This window comes from Herpailurus yagouaroundi, unplaced genomic scaffold (assembly GCF_014898765.1).
Source record: "Herpailurus yagouaroundi ecotype Mexico unplaced genomic scaffold, PumYag 218, whole genome shotgun sequence".
Lineage (NCBI taxonomy): Eukaryota > Metazoa > Chordata > Mammalia > Carnivora > Felidae > Herpailurus > Herpailurus yagouaroundi.
This window is the reverse complement of record NW_024412449.1, coordinates 4844179-4863762: the sequence shown is the minus strand read 5'-3', so window position 1 is coordinate 4863762 and position 19584 is coordinate 4844179. Positions and strand designations below refer to the sequence as shown.

Below are 19584 nucleotides of genomic sequence, written 5' to 3'. Positions count from 1 at the left end.
CTTTCTTTCTTTCTTTCTTTCTTTCTTTCTTTCTTTCTTTCTTTCTTGTTTATTTATTGAGAGAGAGGGAGGGAGGGAGGGAGGGAGGGAGAGGAAGGGGAACATAGAGAGGGAGAGGGAATCCCAAGCAGACTCATGCTGTCAGCGTGAATCCTGATGTGGGGCAGGGCTCAATCTCACAAAATGTGAGATCGTGGCTTGAGCCAAAATCAAGAGTCTGACATTTAACTGACTGAGCCACCCTGGGCACCCCAGGGTCATCTTTCCATTATCACTGAACATAGATACAGACAACCATTCTTAATAACGGCTGTGAACTATTTCACTGTTTTGATGCATCATGTTTTATTTAACCACTTTCCTGTTCATAGATATTGGAGATGTTTGGATGCTCTCAGCCAGGGATGCTGCTAAACATCCCGTAATGCATAGGACACACCTCCCCCTGCTCCCTGAATAAAGAATTATCGGGTCCAAAATGTCAGTAGTGGTGGAGGAAACCTTCTCTATTCCTTCTCCAGTGTTGAGTGGTGGCAATCCTTACTCCCTTATATATCTGTTTAAATACCAGGTATTGTTACTCAGGCAATAAATAATAGCTCTTTTAATTTGCATTGTTTTGATTACTAGTAAGGATAAGCATCTTTTCCTATTTTTATTAGTCATTAGTTTTTTTTGTGAATTTTCCATACATGTCCATTGTCCATTTTTAATTTTTTTTTAATGTTTATTTATTTTTGAGATGGAGAGAGACAGAGCATGAATGGGGGAGGGGCAGAGAGAGAGGGAGACACAGAATCGAAAGCAGGCTCCAGGCTCTGAGCCATTAGCCCAGAGCCCGACGTGGGGCTCGAACTCACGGACCGTGAGGTCGTGACCTGAGCTGAAGTCGGACACTTAACTGACTGAGCCACCCAGGTGCCCCATGTCCATTTTTAAATAGGCTTTCATCTTTTACTTAATTTCTAAGAGTAATTTGAATTTTGGAGCTATCTGCCTTTTTATGGTGTCTTTATGGTGTCTCTTTTTTTAATGTTTATTTATTTTATTTATTTTGAGAGAGAGAGAGAGAGAGCGAGAGAGAGAGCAGAGGAGGGGCAGAGAGAGACAGAGAGAATCCCAAGCAGGGCAGAACCTGATGCAGGGCTTGATCTCATGAACGGTGAGATCATGACATGAACTAATATCAAGAGTTGGCTGCTTAACCAACTGAGCCACCCAGGCACCCCTATGGTGTCTCTTTTTAAAAGGAAATTAAAACACTTTTTATGTGGTCAAATTTACTGATATTGTCAGTTTGATATCTGAAGAGGAATAAGTTAATGAAGTATCTGAAATAACTTATTAAAGATGGTTCATTTAGAATGCAATCCTGTAGCATTTACTGTAGGTAGTTTAGTGGCATATAGTCTCTGGACAACATCACAACAGGTGGTTTTGAGTTAGATATGCTGCCATAGTCTGTTCGTAAGTGTTATGCTCTTACTAGTAGTCTCTGTGAAGGATGTGGATATAAGTGTTATGAAAGGTTCCCTCCATCACTGAGCTGCAGTTAGGTATTTGAGATACTGCTAGCATATGAAGTCATTCATTCAAATGCTGAATAGGAGTTCAGTGGACAGGAGGGCCAGTAAAGGTTTCTTAGAGTTTGCGGAGAATGACCCAGTAACTGGACAGAAGGGAATGTTCTAGCATGCTGTTATTGTGGGACAGGCGGATAGACTGGGGTTCTCATCCTTGTTTTGTTACTAATCAGTGTTTGACTTAGGCTAAGCCTCAGGCCCCAGTGTTCTTATCTGTGAAATAAGGAGATAGGAGTAGGACATTCCCTAAGATTGTTGTCATTATTAAAATAATATGGTTTTACTGTTGAAAGAATTTTTAGAAAGAATTTGTTCAGCATTTATTGAAATTTATTTCAATTTATTGAAAGACTTCTGCCTTTTGAATAGCATGTTAGGTGCTGTGGGAATGCAAGGATAGGTAAGACATGGGCCTTTCTTTCAGAAATTTACCATCTTATGGGAGAGCAAAATCATGTGTGGTAGTATAAGATAAGAGCTACAAAGTGATTGGGAGATGCAAAGTGAGGAAAGCCTATCTTGATTTTGGGTGGTGGAGGCTTCTGAAAAGGATGGCACTTATTTTAGGTAGAAATGGAGGCATAGGGGTGGTTGGAGCAAAGACCTTGAGGGAAGGGGGGGTGGTACAGAGTTTGGGTGGGATACAGTGAGTAAACTTGTTTGGTGGGATTTGTACAGTTGGTGCATAGCAGCAGGAAAAAAAGCTAGAAAGATAAAGAGGGCCTGACTTGTCTAGTGACTTAAATACAGGGCTGAGAACTTATTTGGGTCTTGCTTCTGTAGGCTTTTGAAGAATTTTAGATGAGAGGATAATGTGATGGAAGCCTTACTTTAAAATTAATTTGGTAAAAGTGTCTAGGATGGTGATTGCATTTAGGGACTGAGTCAACATTGACTTTGAGATTTCTGAGACTGAATACAATGAAGATAATTTAAGAGAAAGCAAGCAAGACTTAAAACAGTGATAAGCAGGATGAAAGGATATTGTCAGGAAAGGGAAAATGACTCTATGTGGTAAGGGGCAGGACCTCTATTAAGACAATGCTCTTAAGGCAGGGCATAATACCGGTAGGAAATTGGTCATTCTGGTTCATTGTTAGGAAGAGTTTTCTGGTAATTTGCCATTAGCATGAAATTTTATAAATCAGACAGGAATTTTCATGTTTTAAAAAAAGATTGCTTACTATGAGTTATAATTCTATGATTGTGTTAGTTCAGATAAGCTTGTTGGAATGGAGATCCCCACCCCCCTTTTCTTCAGTGTTGAAGTTTGTCCATTACGCACATCCTGTAAAGGGAAACTGTGACTTGTGTGTGTGTGGCGGGGGGCACATTTCAGAGAACCTTTATAATCTCTACATCTTTGGGAGGGAGGAGGGTAAACATTATGGACTTGTATGTTAAAACACCATTTAGTCGTTCATCATCCTTGATTTCATTTTCATGATAGTTGGAGCAAAGCACATAAAAAGGGTAAATGGCAAACCACTGAACAGGAACAGACCAGCGAACAGGGCTCATGCAGTTAATTAGTCATCTCTTGTCAGCAAAGGCCCTGCAGAGGCAATAGTAGATGGCTATGAAAGAATGGGAGAGATGGGTTTTTGGCATGGATGTGGATCTTTTATTTTAGTGACAATAGTTTATTCTTCAAATCAGGGGAATGAAAACAAAGTTGCTTAGCAATCATGTGGGCGCTAAAAGAATGGCCTTTGGAGGAGCTGGCATTTGAAGTTGGATAAATTCAACTTTTTTGAGAAACTTGCAAACACTCTGATTAGAGTGATTCAGGGGCAGTCCTTATACAAACTGAGAACTTGCAGCCTTGTTTCCTCCCGATTGCTTTTGTTCTGATCTGCTTTCCAGCTTCCTCATCTGCAGAGGGGGCTAGTCCCTCTTGGAACTCATTCCCCCAAAGGTAGATACTAGGAGATGGGGGCCCCTTGAGAGAGAATGGTCCCAGTGTTCTGACATACATTCTTCACCAGTGGATTTAACTCGGCTCCACAAAGTAGTGGAGCCATCTTGTTGGGTCCTGGAGAGCTGACTAGGTAGGGCTGGGGGAGCAGCAGTCAGTCCATCACTGCAAATTAGCTACAACGTGCATGCACAGCTACACAGTCATAGGGCTCTCTGTTTTTCCAGAAAGAGAAGGAAAGTGGCAAATGAGAAGAGGGCATCAGAGCAGGAGACTTGGGTTCTAGTCCCAGTTTCACTGCACATAAAACTCTGTGATTTGGGCACATCTCGTAATTTCTGACTCAGCCTCTTCATCTGTAAAATAGTAGTAATACCTACTTTCTCAGGGGCAAGACTAAAACCAACTGATGGATGATATGAGTCTACTCTGAAAAGCATAATAACCTACTGGACAAGCTTATGGAGTGTTTACTTCTTGTTAGTAGTTTATACTCTGGCCTTCAAGATTCTGGTTTCTTTATACATTTTATTTTTTGTTTAAAAAAAACTTGAGATACTGTCTAGGCTTTTAAAAAATTGCTCATAATTTTTTTTTTTTTTAAGTTTAAAGATAGCACACAATGGTTTGTTTCTCTTTTTTTTTTTTTTAATTTTTTTTTATTTATTTTTTTGGGACAGAGAGAGACAGAGCATGAACGGGGGAGGGGCAGAGAGAGAGGGAGACACAGAATCAGAAACAGGGTCCAGGCTCTGAGCCATCAGCCCAGAGCCCGACGCGGGGCTCGAACTCACGGACCGCGAGATCGTGACCTGGCTGAAGTTGGACGCTTAACCGACTGCGCCACCCAGGCGCCCTGGTTTGTTTCTCTTTTAATAACAAAACCTTTTCATTGAAGTATTATCCAGTTTGTTATTTTGTTTGAAGACTTCCCTATTCTAGGCCATATTGAAAAAAGCTGAATTTCTGATCAAATTATAGCTCTTTTTGCTAAATTCATAAAATGAGTTTGGGTTGACAGTTAAGGATTGGACTTAAAAATTTTTTTTGTTAGAAGCAAGATTAACACCTTATTCTGCAGTAAGGATGCTGACTGAGCAAATAAACAGCAAAACATTAAACCGTTATAAAACAGCAAGTGGCAAACCACTGAACAGGAACACACTGCACGAGCAGGGCTGGTGCTCAGGTCTCCTCCGGGGTCCTTGTTACTATTGAGTCCTGTCTCTCTCACTACTTGTTTAAATAAAGATAAAGGCGGTTAAGAAAATTGTCATTGAATTCTGCTATCCCTCTGTTTCACAAAAGTGCTGTTTAATTGTCCAAGGCTGAAGTCTAGAGTTCAAATCTAAATCTTTAGTGGGATCACTGATTTGAACCAAGCACCTACACATACAAAGATCATTGTTGATTTTAGAGAACTAAAACCATGATGTTCCTTATTACTAGAGAGTGTTGGACCAGGTATTACAAAACCTGAGTTCTAGTCTTAGTTCTGCTAAATAACCCTATTTAAAAAAAAATTAATACATTTTTATCTCTTTGAGCCAGTACTCATCATCTGTCAGATGAAAAAGATGACAATATGGCATCCAAAGACCCTGCCAGGACTTTAATTGGAAGATCTGTGAAACTCAAAGGTAGAGCAAGGGAGATGTGGGAGAGATTGGTGTCTTCTTTTTGTACCCTGAAGCGTTTACATTAATCATCTACTTTTCTCATGTTATTTCCCTATCTGAAAGCCTCCAATTGCCCTTTCCTATCCAAAAAGCTCTCCTTGTTTTTTTTTTTTTTAATTTTTTTTTTTAATGTTTATTTATTTTTGAGACAGAGAGAGACAGAGCATGAACGGGGGAGGGGCAGAGAGAGAGGGAGACACAGAATCGGAAGCAGGCTTCAGGCTCTGAGCCATCAGCCCAGAGCCCAACGTGGGGCTCGAACTCACGGACCGCGAGATCGTGACCTGAGCTGAAGTCGGACGCTTAACCGACTGAGCCACCCAGGTGCCCTAAGCTCTCCTTGTTATAAGGCCTAGGTTACATTTCATGTCCTCTGTGAAGTCATCTTAGCACACATTGTTTTTCCTTTCTGAACTCATTTATTGCCCTTCTCACTCATCTGTTAATCATGGTACATTGCTGTGGAATATGTCTTCCTTTTATACCTAACCTCTAGAGAATAGGTTAATGTAGAAGAAAAAAATATAGACTTCAAGGATAGATTTAGCTGTATGACCTTAGGTCAGCCACTTTTTTTTTTTTTTTTTTTAACGTTTTATTGATTTTTGAGACAGAGAGAGACAGAGCATGAACAGGGGAGGATCAGAGAGAGGGAGACACAGAATCAGAAACAGGCTCCAGGCTCTGAGCCGTCAGCCCAGAGCCCGACACGGGGCTCGAACTCACAGACAGTGAGATCGTGACCTGAGCTGAAGTCGGCCGCTTATCCGACTGAGCCACCCAGGCACCCCTAGGTCAGCCACTTTTTAAAAATACCTGTGTAATTTTTAAATAGTTAGAACACTTTTGAATAGGTAAAATTTTTTTCAAACTTAAGAAAAAGAGAGGTACAGTGAAAAGTCTTCTACCCCTGGTCTACCATCAAGCTAGTCTTCCCCCTACTGTTGTTAGTTTCTTACATATCCTCTTAGAGTTTCTCATTTTTTCTTTCTTTTACATAAAAGATGGCACACTATACATAGTCTTAAGCATATTGCTTTTTTCACTTTATTTTGGATATCTTTTTGTATCCACAGGGAGCTTCCTTATTGTTATTGTTTTATGAACACACCAGAATTTAACCAGTGGTTGGGAATTTTTACTTTGATTAAAGTCCTACATGATTTCAAATTGGAATGACCTTTGAGCCTTATCTGAGAAAATTGCTTATTTCTCTAAACTCTTACTTCTATAGTACATTACAGTTTTTAAACACTTTATATTCTTGGCACCTGGGTGGCTCAGTCGGTTAAGCCTCAACTTTGGCTCAGGTCATGGTCTCTTCGTGGGTTCGAGCCCTGTGTCAGGCTGTGTGCTGACCGCTTAGAGCCTGGAGCCTGCTTCGGATCTGTGTGTGTGTGTCTCTCTCTCTCCCTGTCCTTCCCCTGCTCCCACTCTGTCGCTCAAAAACAAAGAAAAGTGTTTTTAAAAAAATGTATAGGGGCGCCTGGGTGGCTCAGTCGGTTAAGCATCCGACCTTGGCTCAGGTCGTGATCTCGCGGTTCGTGAGTTCAAGCCCCGCATCAGGCTCTGTGCTGATGGCTCAGAGCCTGGAGCCTGTTTCAGATTCTGTGTCTCCCTCTCTCTCTGCCCCTCCCCCATTCATGCTCTGTCTCTCTCTGTCTCAAAAATAAATAAACGTTAAAAAAATTAAAAAAAAAAAGAAAAAATGTATAAACACTTTATATTCTTGAAGTTGATCCTCACAGAACCTCTTTGGGAGGAGATAATTACTCCCTAGGTTTTACTAGGTAAATAGTGAAAGGAAGTATCTATTTGGGTCTTTGCTGACTGTGGTGCAAGATTCTTCAGCAAAAGCTCTACCGTGTTCTTTTCATGTGCTCTACTATTGGCAAATAGAGGTTTTGCTTGAGAAACACAGCCTGCTTTGTAGGGGCTGATAAAAGTCTTCATTACTTCATTTATAACCATTTGTGAATTTACTTCCTTTACTTTACTTACTTCCTTAAAACCAGCAGAGCATGTAGAAAAGGATCTCCACATAAATGAAGCTTTGAGAAACAAAACAAATATAGAGAGAAGATATGCAAATATTCTTTTTATAGGTTAAGTTTTTTTCATCTTAAAAAATCCTAACTGAAATATGTGTATGTAGAAAAAAGTGACTTGCTTAATGGCATTGAAAGTTTTCAATGAGATGAATGTGATTCTTCAAGTGATTAAATGCATACAGCCGAGAAAATATGGAATATTTTAACATCTGATTTAACATCTGATAAGATTCTCTGTTGAAGGAAGTATAGCCTTAGCTATGTATTTTGATGTGTTTAGAGTGCACAAATGAAATGGGAGGGATTTAAGTTTTATTTTGAAATTTTCATTTAATATGAAATGAGGTTAGTAGTGAGATAGCCCAAACTGCTAATTCAACTACCTGATTGTTAAAGTATGCACTTAGGTTATGCCAAGACCAGTAATGCTTTATATATGGAATGCAAATTTTCTGCAAAAGATTTCAACCATTTTGGTGACTTCTGAGATATTTTGCAATGATTTTTCTCCTCTTTCTAAACCAGGCCCTTGATTTCTTTTCGCTTTTTATATTCATGTTCTTTTATATTTATGCTGAAAACAGCCTAGTATCGTAGAATTTTAGAGACATTTGGACACTTAGAGATTGCTAATTAATATTTGGTACATTTGTGTATTAACTTGGCCCTTTGTGTTGAACAAGTGAGAACACTGAAGCCCAGAGAAATGTGAGTGGCTCAGGTCAGTCACTTTGTCCAGAACCCTGTGCTGCAGCTGCCCAGCACCACATTCTTTGTCTTACGGTTCTGACACTGCTCTACTTGGGGAGAAGTTTAATTTTGAAAACATCCTCTTGCTCTTAACCTCCTTTTTCTTTCTAATGTGGGCCAATTAATAAAAAACTATAAGGAATATTATAGTCACAGATAAAAATTTTTGTTTTAATTTGACTAGAGTTGAAACACGATGTACATTAGTTTCAGGTGTACAAAATAGTGATTCAGCTTCTTTGTATGTTAAGCTATGCTCACCACAAGTGTAGCCACCATCTGTCGCCATACAGTGCTATTACAATATCATTGACTGTATTCCCTGTGCTGTGCCTTTTATTCCCATGTATAGTCACAGATCTTGCTTGGAGCCGGCTCATTGTCGGTATGTAACAGAGACTTGTTTGAAGTGAACCAACACTGGGGAGGGAATGAGGTAACAGCCAAGTGAGGAGCTGGCAGCCAAGAAGTACTCACCCGATACTTGCTGGCTTATTCTCCATTTTTCTCTCCCTAGGGCAGGACCAACGCACACTGAGCCATTGTGTTCAGTGAAGCTGCCATGTGCTGGGTAGTGGATGCCTTTAAACTACTTTCTTTCCCCCATAGGTCCTTTCTCATAACCTGTGCACGGTGCTGAAGGTTCCACATGACCCTGTTGCCCTTGAAGAGCACTTCAGGGATGACGATGAGGGGCCCGTCTCCAATCAGGGCTACATGCCGTATTTAAACAAGTTCATTTTGGAAAAGGTATGCTTCTAATGTCTTCCTGTTTGATTCTTCCTGTTTGATTTGCACATTTCAAGTGGGTCCTAGAGCCCCTTTTTGGTGAGTTCACTGAGGAGTTCAGGTTTGAGCCATCATGAGATAAATCAGAAAGGAAAGAAAGAATGTGAGACATTGCTTCCTATTTCTTCTTCTTCCCCTCTCTTCTAAAACTTGGTTTGATGTTTTCCAGCTTGGTTCATTGTTTTGAAATTAAGAGCTACCTGTATTTTCTATTAGTCTGTGTAACTGTCTTCTGTCAGAGTGCTGTTAACTTCTGGTTCCACATGTGTTGGCAATGATTGTTAAAGAATGGGTATGTTAGGGTAAACTGTGAATACTAAAGGTAATGTTAATTATCTTTACTAAATAGCTATTGTACAGCCAAGTTTTCATCATAGACTTTTCAGGGTACCACTCAGATGCTTCTTGTGGGGTATATTATGAGTGAAGATCTACAAAAACCTATTATATATTTGGAAGCCAAATATAACCTTTTGGCATTTGCTGCCATGTTCAATTTTTCTCTTGGTTTGGGTAATTAAAAACTGAAACAAAAAGGGGTGCCTGGGCGGCTCAGTCAATTAAATGTCTGACTCTTGATAGATATTGGCTCAGGTTATGATGCCACAGTCGTGAGATTTAGACCCAATCGTGAGATCGAGACCTGATTGTGAGATCGAGATGTCGGACTTGTGCTGAGTGGGCATGGAGCCTGCTTAAGATTCTCACTCTCTCCCTCTCCCTCTGCCCCTCTTTACTCTCTCTCTCTCAAAAAAGAAAATTGGCATAAGGTGTTGAATTAATGTACTTTGATTTCTATTTAGAAGAAAATACTCTAAACTGTTGGCATCTTCAAGTAATTAAAAATATTAGTGATTAAAAAATTATGAAAGGTAGCATGTTCTTACTATTAAATAGGCAGTTAATACAAAAATATGTGAAATAAAAAGTGAATGTCCCTTTACTCTTTTTAGACTCATTCTCCAGGAGTAACCACTGTTAACAGTTTGGTGAATATCTTTTAAATATATACATGCAAACACACACCTATATAAGCAATAGTGTTTTGTTTCCATATGGCTAAGATGCTATACATATAGTTCTTCAAATTATTTTTTATAATTGAACAGTGTATTAGTGTCATCTTTCCATATTGTATATATTTAGTTTAGATATGGAAGTAGTCATATATTCACATGAACAGTTGAGAAATTCCTGCTTTTGCCTATTTATAACATCGAGCCTGAAAAGTTTTGGATGTATTTTAAAAATGCCTTTTTTTAAATGTTTATTTATTTTGGAGACAGAGAGAGAGTGAGAGTGAGAGACAGCATGAGTGGAGGAGGGGCAGAGAGAGATACAGAATCTGAAGCAGGCTCCAGGCTCTGAGCTGTTAGCACAGAGCCTGACATGGGGCTCGATCTCATGAACTGTTAAATCATGACCTGACCCAAAGTCGAATGCTTAGCTCACTGAGCCACCCAGGTGCCCTTAAAAATGCCTTTCAAAAAGTGACAATGATAATACGTTTAAACTAAAAATAAAGTATGTTTAGGGGTGCCTGGCTGACTGAGAGGAATATGTGACTCTTGATCTTGGGGTCAGGGGTTAGAGCCCCACATTGGGTATAGAGATTACTTAAACAACAAACTTAAAAACATTTAAAAACTGTATTTTCCCATCACCTAAATATCACAACTATTTGCATATTTGTTTCTATGACTTCTTTGGATTGTTATTGCTGTATACATTTTTTATAGTTTAGTGTTTTTTCATAATAGTAAAGTGCAGTAATTAAAATTTATGGTAGTAAGTTAAATCAGTAGTTTGGAAAATGCTAAAATGTTGGTGAGGATTCTTTTTAAAATTACATGTTTTTCAGAAATTTTATAGCAAAGGTTGTCAAGATTACAGTGTGTTCATTTATGTAGTGTTCATTGTACCTGTATCTGTTATTCCATATCAGCCTCACAATACAATTTTCTGCTCTTTGTGTGTTTGTTTTATGTGTATCTGTGTTACATTTTTAAAGTATTTCTCCTGAAAAGATGGTAACATTGCTTTGATCATGCCTAGTAATTAGGAAAAAAAAGAGAGAAACACAGCATAATGAAATATAAGATTTAATCAAACTCACAAAAGCTACAAATTATGTGATTCCATTTATATCATGTGTCCAAAACAGGCAAACACATGGAGATACAATGTAGATAGTGGTTGACAGAGGCTGATGGGAGGTGGGAATGGAGAGTAACTATTAATGGGCTTGGGGTTTCTTTTTGGGATGATGAAAATGTTCCAGAGTTAGGTAGTGATGATGGTTGCAAACCTTTGTGAATATATTAAAAACTACCAAATTGCATACCTTAAAGTACAAATTTTATGGTATGTGAATTATATCTCAATAAAAAATCCTTTAATCAAATTGTACAGAAACTGATTAAAACTTCATAGTATGATGCTGTACTATTTTCTGGAGTTTTTTCCTGGCTGCTTGCTGTTCTATTCATTGATCAGGTGGCTCATTTATGGTCTGTAGTTGTATTATAAGTAAATATGTCTTTTTAAAAAATGTTTATTTATTTTTGAGAGAGTGCAAGCAGGAGAGGGGGAGACAGGAGGACAGAGAATCAGAAGCAGGCTTTGTGCTGACAGGCTGACAGCAGCAAGCCTGATGTGGGGCTCAGATTCACCAACTGCAAGATGGAGATCATGACCTGAACTCAATCAAGTTGGATGCTCAGCTGACTGAGCCACCCAGGTGCCCCAGTAAATATGTCTTAAATTCTGCAAATGTTTGATGACCTGCTGTGTGCATGTGTTTAATCTTAAAAATTATGTCCGTTATTAAAATATAGAACAGGGGCACCTGGGTGGCTAAGTCAGTTGAGTGTCCAACTCTTGATTTTGGCTCAGGTCATGATCTCTGCTTGTGCGTGCTCTCTAAAATGAAAAAATAAGATAAAAATAAATGGAACATTGGGACATTCTCAGAAATCTGAAAATTGCCTTTTCAGTGCTAGAATTTGTGTGGGGTGGGCAAATGGATAGAGAAACATGGTTTCATATCTTGAAGTGCTGTACTCTTAATACTGCATTTTTTCTTGTTGGTGTAACTTTCTTTAAATATCTTGAATTTTAAGTTTTAAAATGTTTTTTGTTTTGGTATTTAGGTATTTTATTGACTTATTTTTGAGCTAGCAGGAGCAGGGGAGGGGCAGATGGGGAGGGAGAGTGAGAATCCTAATCTTGATCTCAGGACCATGAGATCATGACCTGAGCTGAAATTAAGAGTCAGATGCTTAACCAACTGAGCCACCCAGGCACCCATATTTAGGTTTTTTAAAGTTTTTTAACTGGGGGAGAAAATACAGCAGTATTTTAAAAGTTCAAAATTAGCCACTAAATTTGGAGAAAAACTTATTCACAAAATGAGTGAGGATGTGATGAAACAGTAAGTTCTTGTTTATTATTGCTTAGCCACCTGGAGTGGAATTTTGGCAGACCTTCAGTCCAAGTAAAGCAGCCAGGGTTTCCATGGTGTGGGTTTAAATTGAGCAAAGATTATTGCCTTGTTTTGAAAGTTTGTTGAAAAAATGCCAATAGTAACTGGAGAATGTTAACATAAAATGTAGAGATGGTCATCAGTTATGCAAAGAAGATATAAAGTAATGATCAAACATTTGCAAGATGTGATATATATGTCTGTGTCATATACATATGTGTATGACACACACGTGTATACTATCTCATTTGATCCTCATGTTATTCCTGCAATGCACAATTGGACTTATTTCCAATTAGCTCAAGAGGAAACAGAGCATAATGTTGCCTAACTGATAAGGGTTAGATAGTTTTTTTTTTTAAGTTTATTTATTTACTTTGAGAGAAAGAGAGTCTTAGCAAAAGTGGGGGAGGAACAGAGAGATGGAGAGACAGAATCCCCAGCAGGCTCCGCACCATTCTCGCAGATCCCAGTGGGGGGCTCGAACACATGAACTGTGAGATCATGACCTGACAGAGATCAAGAGTCAGATGCTTAACTGACTGAGCCACCCAGGAGCCCCAGGGGTTAGATAGATTTTAGACCTGAGCCATTTAATTTCTCTTAACTGAGCCACCCAGGCACCCCAATTTTATTTTATTTTTTAAGTAACCTCTACACCCAACATGGGACTTGAACTCACAACTCTGAGATCAAGAGTTGCATGTTCTACCGACTGAGGCAGCCAGGTGCCCCCTTAAGTGTTTTTAAGATGATTCTTTTCTTGTGATTGATTAGTATCTGGTGTTCTTTAGTGTTCATTCTTCTCAGTTTCCCCCCAGGTTGTTTTAGAGGTTTTCTGCCTTTGCCTAGAATTATTCTGAAGGGGTTGGGACCAAGAGATAAGTTATGTTGAAATTCACTTCCTAAAAAGTAATTTTTCCATTTGATTTCTGTATTTACTTCTTCAGAGATTATCATTCCTGTTCTTCACATTGATAGAATTGATTTTCAGCTTTTCTGAGACATCAAATGATTAATATGCTTATGTTCTTGTATCAGATATTTTGCCTTCCCTGAGTGTTGGCTTTTTAATTTTTTTGCTTGTTTGTTAAATTCCTCCTTTAGTAAAGAGTGGAATTCTATAAACATCTAGGAAGAGTGTTTTTGTGAACTTTCTCCTTTCTTTTTGCAAAGAGACATTATACCTGGATTATCTGACAGTGAATAATTGAAGAAAGCAGTATATTGTTACCTTTTTACTACTGATCCCCAATAGACTACATCAAAAGCTAGTCTGCTTTAGCATATTTATGTGGCAACCTAATTCTTGCATGAGATTTAATAGCCTGTTAGGCTTTTGGGTTCAATCATTGTCAATTCTTTTCCCTGATTCCGCATATTAAAGGTTGATCTGCGCTATTATGATTTAAACCAGTAATCCTTTGGGAAGATACCAAGTCCTTATTGGGGAATCTGCTGCTTTTCTATCATAATCCTTTTCTTTTTTGGCCTTTGGCTTTTGGGAAACATACGTACATATAAAAGAAAAAAAGAAACCTTTCAGTTCAATACAATGTCCCTTCTCTAGAGGTTAGTAGCCTCTGCATTGTTTTCCTAGGCTGACACCAGATGCTTGCTGTTCATGTCAGTTACAGTTCTTCCATAAAATGAGGTTTCAGTTTTCTGTTACTTGAATGAATATACCTTCAGCAATCAAAATGTCTTCAAATGTGTGCCTAACAACTGTCATTTAATAGGAAGTCGTATTGCTCTTAAAAACCCAAGACTATGTTTTTGAGCAATTCTTCTTACTGTCCTTTAGCCATGTTATTTCTTCTTTCATTGTTGCTTGAAAGTTATATAGTATTATTTTGGCACAACGGCCAAGTTGGACTCTACATTTTCATCATATTAGTGAAGTTATACAGCACTAAAAACTTCTGAGTGAATAAAGAGGTTAAATGATAAAAACTATGGATGACTTTATGCCCTTGAGTACTGTGGCCAGCAATACAAGTCTAAGAGTGATATAATTTAAATAATTTTTTTTTCAAATAACCAGTCTTATTTAGTATTCGCATGCCATGCAATTTAAGTATTTAAAGTGTGCAATTCAGTGGTTCTTGGTATAGTCACATTTTTTGTGCAGCCATCATCACAGCCAATTTTACAATATTTCCCCCACCTTCCTTCAAGAAAACTGTACCCACTAGCACTCACTCTCTCCTTCCCCACACTCCTAGGAAACCACTAATCTACTTTCTGTCTCTACGGATTTGCCTATTCTGGACTCCTATAATATGAGGCCTTTAGTGTCTGCCTTCTTTCATTTAGCATAATGTCTTCAAATTCATCTACATTGTAGCATGTGATGGCACTTCATTCCTTTTGATGGCTGAATATTTCATTATAATTATACTACCTTTTGTTTGCACGTTTATTCGGTTATGGATCTTTGTGTTGTTTTCACTTTTTGGTTATCGTAAATTTGCTGGGAGTGTTCATGTTCAGGTTTTTGTGTGGATATACATTTTCAATTCTCTTTAAAATGGATGATGATGGTATTTAACCCAAGAGTATACTACCTAGGAATGGAATTCTTGGGTCATATGGCAACTCTATGTTTATTTTATTTAAGTAAGCTTAATGCCCCTTGTGGGGCTTGAGCTCATAACCCTGAGATCAAGAGTTGCATGCTCCACCAACTGAGTCAGCCAGGCCCTCCAGCAACTCTGTGTTTATCGTTTTGGGGATCTGTAAAACTGTTTTCCAAAGCAGATGCACATTTTACTTTCCTACCAGCAATGTATGAGGGTTCCAATTTCTTCATATCCTCACAGTGCTTGTTATTTTCTATCATTTTGATTTTAGCCATCCTAGTAAGTATGAAGTATGGTATCTTACTGTGTTTTGATTTGAATCTTCCTGATGATTAACGTGAAATATTATAATAAAAGCAGTTTCTTTAATTGTAAAGGAAACAGGTTATTGTTAGAAATTAAGAAAAAAGAGGAATTTATTAAGAAAACATATATCACCCATAACCTTACCATCTAAAGGCAGTCACTGTTATCATTTTGATCTGTTTGCTTTAAGTCTGTTTTTTTTAGCTGTCTTTGTATATATTGTTTTTCAAATTTGGATCATATTGAAGACATAAATATTGCCTTTTCCATGCCATTAAATTTTTTTAAAACCTGAATATAAAGATAAAGTGGTAACATTTATTTAGAGTTTACTATGTATCAGAAACTATGCTAAATATTTTAAACAAATGTTCTAATTAATTCTTTATATTAACTCCATGGGTTAAGTACCATCATTAATACCATTTTAAAGAAGAGACTGGGCTTTGGGTTAAAATGCTTGTCTAAGGTTACCCAGCTACTAAGTGACTGTATAATCGTTTTGTACCATGACTTTATAACGATTCCCTTTTTGGTGGGCTTATATTTTATTTTTATTTTTTTCCACTTTTATAAATAATAGTGACTATCCTACGTAAATCTTTATCTGATTCTGATTCCCTTTTTGGGGTAGATTATTTGAAGTAGAATTATTGATTGAAGAGTATGAATGCTTTCTGAGAAAACATATTCTCCAATCAATGTCTAAAGCATCAAATTGGCCAATTTCCCTGTCTTCTGAGAACTGACTCTGTGCCATAGGAACTTTAGTCTTTAGCTGGTTTGGATGAAAATTCTAGTTTAGAGAACACGTGATTTTAGTTTTGTAAATACTTTCAGAACTTTGAGTCAGAATTGAAATCTATAAATAGTATTGCTATCTTGTATGGATTTTAGTGAAAAGAAATATATATGTTGAAAATAAGAACAACTCTACATATTTCTTTCTAAGATATTATCTTCCATTTGGACACCCTGAAACCATTGGCAGCCATTATTAGTTTTCCAAAAGATGTGAGACAATTTATTATGTATGATATAAACTGGGATTTTGGAGCACAGTTTGCAGTCTTAGATGGGGTAGAGTATGGAATCATAGATTCCTAGATCTTTTGTAGGTAGAACAGACCTTGTGATGTTCTCAATTTACAGATCTATTTTAATTTAGCAAGCACTTGATATTGAACCTATACCCTTCAATAGTTTGCTGTTGTTTTTAGGTAAAGTGCAACATCCTTATCATGGTGTACAGGGCTATGTTTGATTTGGCCTCTGCCAACCTCTCTGCCCTCCTTTTCTTCCTCTCCCCTTATTGTCCCCTTCTCTGCAGTTGTGTTGGCCTTCTCTCTGTTCCTCATATTACCAAGACTGTTCCTGCCACAGAGCCTTCAGACATGTTGCCTCCTCTTCTGTAAGGCTTCCTCTACCCAAAACATGCATCTAACTCCTGTTCATCTTTTAGGTCTCAGCTTGATCGTCACTTCCTCAGGGAGGGTTCTCCAGGTTGCACCCTGCCCTTCCCAGAGCTAACCTGCTGCTCTGTAATGTGTTTTCCCATTGTAGCATTTAGCACATTTTCATCATATAGATGGTTGTTTTGTTGCTCTATTTTTTGATACCTGATATGCCTCTTAGAGTGTAACTTCTGGGGTAGCAAGGACTGGTTCACCATCGTACAACTCTGTTGATTGTTGTCATTGTATGCAGAAGTTTTTAAGTTTTATGTAGTTGATTCTCTATTTTTGCTTTGTTGCCTGTGGCTTTTAATGTCCTATCTAAGAGAACATTGTGTATTCCAATGTCATGAAGATCTTCCCCTAGTTTTCTTCTAGTTTTATAGTTTTAGGTCTTACATTTAGATTTTTACTCCCTTTTGCATTAATTTTTATATATGGTGTAAGGTAAGGGTACATTTTCTTCTGCGTATGGATATTCAGTTTTCCTAGCACCATTTGTTGAAGAGACTATCTTTTCCTCAATGTGTAGTCTTGGCATCCTTGTTAAAGATCATTTGACCACATATATAAGGGTTTATTTCTGGGCTCTCTGTTTTGTTGGTCTATATGTCTCTCTTTATGCTAAGTACCATACATACTGTTTCGATTACTGTAGCTTTGTAATATGTTTTGAAATTAGGAAGTATAAAGCCTCCAGTTTTGTTCTTCTTAAGATTATTTTGGCTATTCATGGTCCTTTGAGATTCCATATGAATTTCAGGATGATGTTTTCTGTTCCTGCAAAAAAAAAAAAAAAAAAAAAAAAATGCCACAGGGATTTTGATGGGGATTGAACCGAATCTGTACATTGCTTTGGGTAGTATGGACGTTTTAACAATATTAAGTCTTCCAGCCCATCAACACTGGAGGTCTTTCCATTTATTTATATCATTTTTAATTTTTTTCAGTAACATTTTGTAGTTTGCAATGTACAAGTCTTTTGCCTTGGTTAAGTTTATTCCTAAGTATTTAATTCTTTTTGATGCTCTACTAAATGGGATTTTAAAATTTTCTTTTTTAGATTGTTTATTGTTAGTGTATTGAAACACAACTGATTTTTGAGAATCCTGCAACTTTGCCAACTGATTTCTGAGTGTTCTGCAACTTTGCCAAATTTATTAGTTCTAAAAGGTTTTCTTTGTGGAATCTTTAGAGCCTTCTGCATAAAAGAAAGAGCATGTTATTGGCAGAAAATTTTACTTTTTCCGTTCTAATTTGGATGCTTTATATTTCTTTTTTCCTTTTTTTGTCTAATTGCTCTGGCTAAGACTTCCAGTATTGTGTTGAATTGAAGTGGTGAGAGTGGGCATTCTTGCCTTGTTCTGATCTTAGAGGAAAAACTGTTTTTCACTGTTGAGTATGATGTTAGCTGTGAGCTTTTCATACATGATCTCATTTTGTACTTTTAAAAAAAGATGTAAATGCCATCATTTAGTATGCTTTTACCATTGAGCATGATTAAACTAAAGAATTGTGCCAGTATATTTTAGAGAAGGAGTAAGCCAACAGACAACTTCTTAAAATTAAGTAATATACAGTGAATTTGATTTAAAAAAAAAAAGCCACTACTTATTTCCTGGGAAAATTTATGGAAAATTTGTTTGGTTTCTAATGCCATTGCAATCTGATTTTTACCCAAACTTCTTGGCTCTCTTGAAGGTAACTAGTAACCCCTAAATTAGAAAACCAGTGGTCTGTTCTTAACTCCTTTTTAATCTCTGTAGCATGACACTATTGATCAAACTTCCTTAACTGTTTCCTCACTCAATTTTCATATCTTTGTGGTTCTCCTGCCACTTTGTTCTTTCGGTCATCATAATTCCTCTTCCTCCTCTAGTTTTGTAATGTCTGTATCCCCTGATGTTCTGTTTTTTGACCCCATCTCTTTTCTTGATTTATGTTTTCTGTCAGTGATCTCATTTGACCATCATGGCTTCAGTCATCATCAGCAGGCAGTTGACTGACAAGTCTGCCTCTCCTCATTCGCTACAGTTCCACTTCTTTGTCTTTGGACACCTCCATCTGAATGTCTTACTAGACGGGTTGAAGATGCTCATAATTGAAAACTTTATCTTTCCTTCTGTCTTGCTTTTGTCTCCTTCATCCTGTATCTGTTTCCCAGACTTGGTTGGTGTGATGTTTCTGCCATACCTTTGCTCATGCCATTTCTTTTCTGTCTTTTGTGTTACTTATCCTCATACCCTTCAATATACTTCAAGATCCGCTTCAAATACCATCTTTTCTGCAAAGTACTAATCTGAGCAGTAGATGACCTACTCATTCTCTGCTCTAAAACCTTTCAATTGGGAGTTTCTTATGGACTATTTCTTAAAATTATGAAGCTGTTTGTGATTTGGTCTATGTTTGCTTTTCTAGCCATAAATCTAGGCACTCCCCCTCAGGAATCCTATAATTCGTCACATAATCCACATAGAATCACTTCTTGTTCCTCAGGTAAGCCTATGTGCTTTTGTGTACATGTCATTTCCCCTTAGTGTTTTTTAGGGGTGCAGGTGGATAGAGTTGATGGTGGTGGCCTGTGAAACTAGTCCTATAGAGGTGTCTTACATTATATAGATGTCCTCCATCTGTTGAGTTCTATAAGCAGTTTAGCATAGTGGAAAGAGACAGCATTTGAACCTTGATTTAAATGCTAGTTTTGATATTTACCAGCTACATGGACTTGGTATTCAATTTTTCTGAACCTCTGTTTCCTAGTATTTATAAGCCATGTGAACTTGGTAAAAGTACTCAATATTTCTGCACCTCTATATTTCTGCACCTCTATTTCCTGATCTGTAAAATAGGGGCAATATTTAGCCTTACAAGGCTAATATCAAGTTTAAGTAAGCAACTGCATATAAAATGCCAAGCATATGCTAAGTCCTCATAAATGGTGTTAAAAAAGAAAAAGGAAAAAAAAAGATGCTGCAGCAGCAACTACTG

General features: G+C 37.6%; 1 protein-coding gene across 2 annotated transcripts in view; it reads left to right on the top strand.

Annotated features, from left to right (window-relative positions):
• SWAP70 (switching B cell complex subunit SWAP70) overlaps positions 1 to 19584 on the top strand; it is a 78621-nt gene that overhangs the window by 17416 nt on the left and 41621 nt on the right. For both annotated transcript variants that reach the window (XM_040456910.1, XM_040456909.1), the window contains exon 2: positions 8591 to 8731. In XM_040456910.1, coding sequence (XP_040312844.1) covers positions 8591 to 8731 — 141 coding nt within the window. The remainder of the gene's footprint in view (positions 1 to 8590; positions 8732 to 19584) is intronic.